Below are 5500 nucleotides of genomic sequence, written 5' to 3'. Positions count from 1 at the left end.
TATAGTTGATGTAGATGCCCATATAGGCTGTTCAGATTTACTTTACAAAAGAGAAGTGTAGGATCAAGATTTTTGGAGCGCTTTGTTCAGTGGATCAGATGTTTGATGAAGCTCTGTGTCTATCTACCACCACTACTGTTTTCTGTTTATTTGTTACTGACTGTGGCAGGACACCTCTGCCTCTGTTTCACTTTATGTTGCTGGTAAATAATATGCTTGTAGTAGTAGGCTAAAGTTCAATGATTTAGTATGCACTAATTAAAGGGGTAAAGCTTTAAAAGACATTTTAGCTTTTATATTTTTATAAGATATATTTTTTGTAAGAACCACAATTAATAAATATATTTCAGTGAATAACTTATTGTTCAAATCTGTATATAAATATGTACATAAAGTGTTGTAATTATATTGTAAAATGGATGGATGGACGGACGTTTAAAACAAAACTGTTATTATTAATTAGTAAGTATACATTTTTTGAGCCTTTTTAGAGAAAATCATATCATTGTAGTAAATTATGCAAATTACTCGATGATGTCATGGTGACCACGCCCATAGCCACGCCCCCACCGTCACAGGTATCTTGGCAGTTTATGGGAAACACTGTATATATATATATATAAAATATTTACACACACACACACATACATATATAATTATATATCATGTTGAATCAAGCAAATGGATTGTGAATGGAATCGTCACCCCAGGAATCAGAATAAGACTTGAGTCCACACCACTAAAAAAAAGGTCATTAAATGTATTTTTAACACAACTTTGACTCTAACAATCCTAACAAGTTTTTCTGTCTGTGAAAATAAGGACTTTATCAACAAATGTATTAGTTACTGTCTGTGGAAATAAGGACTTTATCAACAAATGTATTAGTTGCGGTCTGTGAAAATAAGGACTTTATCAACAAATGTATTAGTTACTGTCTGTGAAAATAAGGACTTTATCAACAAATGTATTAGTTACTGTCTGTGAAAATAAGGACTTTATCAACAAATGTATTAGTTACTGTCTGTGAAAATAAGGACTTTATCAACAAATGTATTAGTTACTGTCTGTGGAAATAAGGACTTTATCAACAAATGTATTAGTTGCGGTCTGTGAAAATAAGGACTTTATCAACAAATGTATTAGTTACTGTCTGTGAAAATAAGGACTTTATCAACAATTGTATTAGTTACTGTCTGTGAAAATAAGGACTTTATCAACAAATGTATTAGTTACTGTCTGTGAAAATAAGGACTTTATCAACAAATGTATTAGTTACTGTCTGTGAAAATAAGGACTTTATCAACAAATGTATTAGTTGCGGTCTGTGAAAATAAGGACTTTATCAACAAATGTATTAGTTACTGTCTGTGAAAATAAGGACTTTATCAACAAATGTATTAGTTACTGTCTGTGAAAATAAGGACTTTATCAACAAATGTATTAGTTGCGGTCTGTGAAAATTAGGACTTTATCAACAAATGTATTAGTTACTGTCTGTGAAAATAAGGACTTTATCAACAAATGTATTAGTTACTGTCTGTGAAAATAAGGACTTTATCAACAAATGTATTAGTTGACTTTCATTGTGGATGTTTGCCTCCTTCCTGTCTGACAGCACACTAAAGAGTGGCGATACGGAGCGTGTTTACGTCGATGGTCTGACTTACCTCGATACGGTCTCTGGCACACGCTGTCCTGGGACCCGGCCCGGACCCACTTGTCATACGAGGACCGCTTGGCCGTCACCCGCTCCCCGTCCGCCACCAGGCCCGCCTGGTCGGCGGTGAAGAGGGCGCCGTCCAGGCAGCGCCACCACTGCAGGAGGTCCAAGCTGCAGCCCACCAGGGACAGGGACTTGGACTGGAGGTCCTGGGTCAGGCAGAGGGACGTGCCCACGTGGAAGAGCCGGTGGCCCGAACCCCACTTCCAGGACTGCGAGGCGCTGTCGGGCTCACACGCTGAGAGACGCACGCTCGCAGAGTCCTGAGCTGATACACATCTTCCTGAGGCCGAGTGTTGGATGCTGAAGACATCCTGGTCTGATACAGGACACACAGCAGATGTGGGATGGTCACCACATCCAACCAAACACTCAACTTGCTCCTTTTTCACCATCTCACCAACCATGTGCGATACAAGCAGTCCTGTGTGTGATATCATGTGCGATACAAGCAGTCCTGCGGGATGTTTACTTGTGTGTGAAACCATGTGCGATACAAGCAGTCCTGCGGGATGTTTACCTGTGTGTGATATCATGTGCGATACAAGCAGTCCTGCGGGATGTTTACTTGTGTGTGAAACCATGTGCGATACAAGCAGTCCTGCGGGATGTTTACTTGTGTGTGAAACCATGTGCGATACAAGCAGTCCTGCGGGATGTTTACTTGTGTGTGATATCATTTGCGATACAAGCAGTCCTGCGGGATGTTTACTTGTGTGTGATATGTGCGATACAAGCAGTCCTGCGGCATGTTTACTAGTGTGTGATATCATGTGCGATACAAGCAGTCCTGGGGCACGTTTACTTGTATGTGATATCATGTACGATACAAGCAGTCCTGTGTGATAGTTACTTGTGTGTGATATAATGTGCGATACAAACAGTCCTGGGGCATGTTTACTTGTGTGTGATATCATGTGCGATACAAGCAGTCCTGCTGGATGTTTACTTGTATGTGATATCATGTGCGATACAAGCAGTCCTGTGTGATAGTTACTTGTGTGTGATATCATGTGCGATACAAGCAGTCCTGGGGCACGTTTACTTGTGTGTGATATAATGTGCAATACAAGCAGTGCTGCGGGATGTTTACTTGTGTGTGATATCATGTGCAATACAAGCAGTCCTGCGGGATGTTTACTTGTGTGTGATATCATGTGCAATACAAGCAGTCCTGCAGGATGTTTACTTGTGTCTGATATCATGTGCGATACAAGCAGTCCTGCGGGATGTTTACTTTTATGTGATATCATGTGCAATAGAAGCAGTCCTGTGTGATAGTTACTTGTGTGTGATATAATGTGCGATACAAACAGTCCTGGGGCACATTTACTTGTGTCTGATATCATGTGCGATACAAACAGTCCAATAGTATGTTTACTTGTGTGTGATATCATGTGCGATACAAGCAGTGTGTTTACTTGTGTATGATATCATGTGCGAAACAAGCAGTCCTGCGGGATGTTTACTTGTGTGTGATATCATGTGCGATACAGTCAGCGTGTTTACTTTTGTGTGATATCATGTGCGATACAAGCAGTCCTGCGGGATGTTTACTTGTGTGTGATTTCATGTGCGATGCAAGCGGTCCTGCTGGATGTTTACTTGTGTGTGTGATATCATGTGCGATACAAACAGTGCTATAATATGTTTACTTGTGTGTGATATCATGTGCGATACAAGCAGCGTGTTTACTTGTGTGTTATATCATGTGCGATACAAACAGTGCTATAATATGTTTACTTGTGTGTGATATCATGTGCGATACAAGCAGTGTGTTTACTTGTGTATGATATCATGTGCGAAACAAGCAGTCCTGCGGGATGTTTGCTTGTGTGTGATATCATGTGCGATACAGTCAGCGTGTTTACTTTTGTGTGATATCATGTGCGATACAAGCAGTCCTGCGGGATGTTTACTTGTGTGTGATTTCATGTGCGATGCAAGCGGTCCTGCTGGATGTTTACTTGTGTGTGTGATATCATGTGCGATACAAGCAGTCCTGCGGGATGTTTACTTGTGTGTGATTTCATGTGCGATGCAAGCGGTCCTGCTGGATGTTTACTTGTGTGTGTGATATCATGTGCGATACAAACAGTGCTATAATATGTTTACTTGTGTGTGATATCATGTGCGATACAAGCAGCGTGTTTACTTGTGTTTTATATCTTGTGCGATACAAACAGTGCTATATGTTTACTTGTGTGTGATATCATGTGCGATACAAGCAGCGTGTTTACTTGTGTGTTATATCATGTGCGATACAAACAGTGCTATAATATGTTTACTTGTGTGTGATATCATGTGCGATACAAGCAACGTGTTTACTTGTGTGTTATATCATGTGCGATACAAACAGTGCTATAATATGTTTACTTGTGTGTGATATCATGTGCGATACAAGCAGTGTGTTTACTTTTGTGTGATATCATGTGCGATACAAGTAGTCCTGCAGCGTGTTTACAAGAGTGAAGACAGGAAGTGAAGGAAATATTCTTGCAGAGTCATGTGGAGGAGGAGTAATAAACTCCATTTCTTCCTGCTCCTTTTCGGACAAGTGTGGACATATTGAATGATTCATCATGTCAACCAGGATGAAACACACCATTAGGATCATATCTACATTGTTCACTATCACTTTCTGTTCGGCGGGCACACCTTAGAGTCGATACTGCCATCGATTTATCAGTAAGTTAGCCAGGAAGTATTTGTCAACATTAGCACTCACGTTCAAGTCTATTGTTCAGCAGCTATTGTTTGAGGAGCAGCAGCTCCACGCCAAGCAAAGCCGTCAAGAAACACACCAAAAGGACATTTAGACGCTCCTAAACGCGGGAGAGAGGCAGAAAAAGGAAAGTAAAGTGAAATGTTGTTACTTACCTAAAGTGGAGCCGCACACGCTCCATGTCCCCCACAACAAACACAAAAGTGCCCTAAGGAACATTGTCGCCATTCTTCCCGGGGGTCCGAGTCATAAATGTTGTCGCCCGGCCGGAGACTCGCGCTGTAGAATAAAGTGCGACTTCTTCCCGTTAACGTAAACCGAAAGTGAAGCGGGGCGAAGTCACAGTCACACCCCCCTCCCCCCTCCTCCCGCCTTGCTGCTGTCAAGCCTTTGACAAGGCGGATAAATCAGGCTTGGAATAAACGTCACTTCCGGTAAAGCTTACAAAATAATGGCAACATCCGGTAGAAACACGCATTCTCGAGCAAAAACGTAACTTTGGAAGTTAACAATAAAACACAATTTATTCGGAGGAAAAAACACTTTGCTATAACATTTTTAAAACATTTTTTTAATTATTTGACAATTTAATCTGTTACTTATTTCATGATCCGGCGTATGGAGGATCATAAAATAAATCACAATATAATTTAAATAAAGTATTTATTGAATAGGGGCGGTATAGAGTGGCAATAATGGCAACATCCGGTTTTGATTGATTGATTGAGACTTTTATTAGTAGGTTGCATAGTAGAGTACATATTCCGTACAATTGACCACTAAATGGTAACACCCGAATAAGTTTTTCAACTTGTTTAAGTCGGGGTCCAGGTAGAGACACGCATTCTCGAACAAAAACGTAATACTGGAAGTTAACAACGAACCACAATTAATTCGGAGAAAAAAACACTTTGCTATTACATATTTAAAAACATTTTTAAATTTTTTGACAATTTAATAAATAAATAAATAACAAATTAAATTGTCAAAACACAATTAATTCGGAGAAAAAACACTTTGCTATTACATTTTTAAATTATTTGACAATTTAA

The 5500-nt window shown here is 39.9% G+C and overlaps 1 protein-coding gene across 2 annotated transcripts in view; it reads right to left on the bottom strand.

Annotated features, from left to right (window-relative positions):
• ly75 (lymphocyte antigen 75) overlaps positions 1-4787 on the bottom strand; it is a 91187-nt gene extending 86400 nt beyond the window's left edge. For both annotated transcript variants that reach the window (XM_062035011.1, XM_062035019.1), the window contains exons 1-2: positions 4604-4787; positions 1671-2042 (exon numbers count right to left, since the gene is read on the bottom strand). In XM_062035011.1, the coding sequence (XP_061890995.1) occupies positions 1671-2042; positions 4604-4676 (445 nt within the window). In that variant the 5' untranslated portion in view covers positions 4677-4787. The remainder of the gene's footprint in view (positions 1-1670; positions 2043-4603) is intronic.
• Positions 4788-5500: the final 713 nt, after the last annotated feature.

The sequence above is a fragment of the Entelurus aequoreus genome, linkage group LG02, assembly GCF_033978785.1.
Source record: "Entelurus aequoreus isolate RoL-2023_Sb linkage group LG02, RoL_Eaeq_v1.1, whole genome shotgun sequence".
NCBI lineage: Eukaryota > Metazoa > Chordata > Actinopteri > Syngnathiformes > Syngnathidae > Entelurus > Entelurus aequoreus.
Note: the sequence above shows the minus strand (reverse complement) of the source record. Positions and strands in the feature narration are given on the sequence as shown.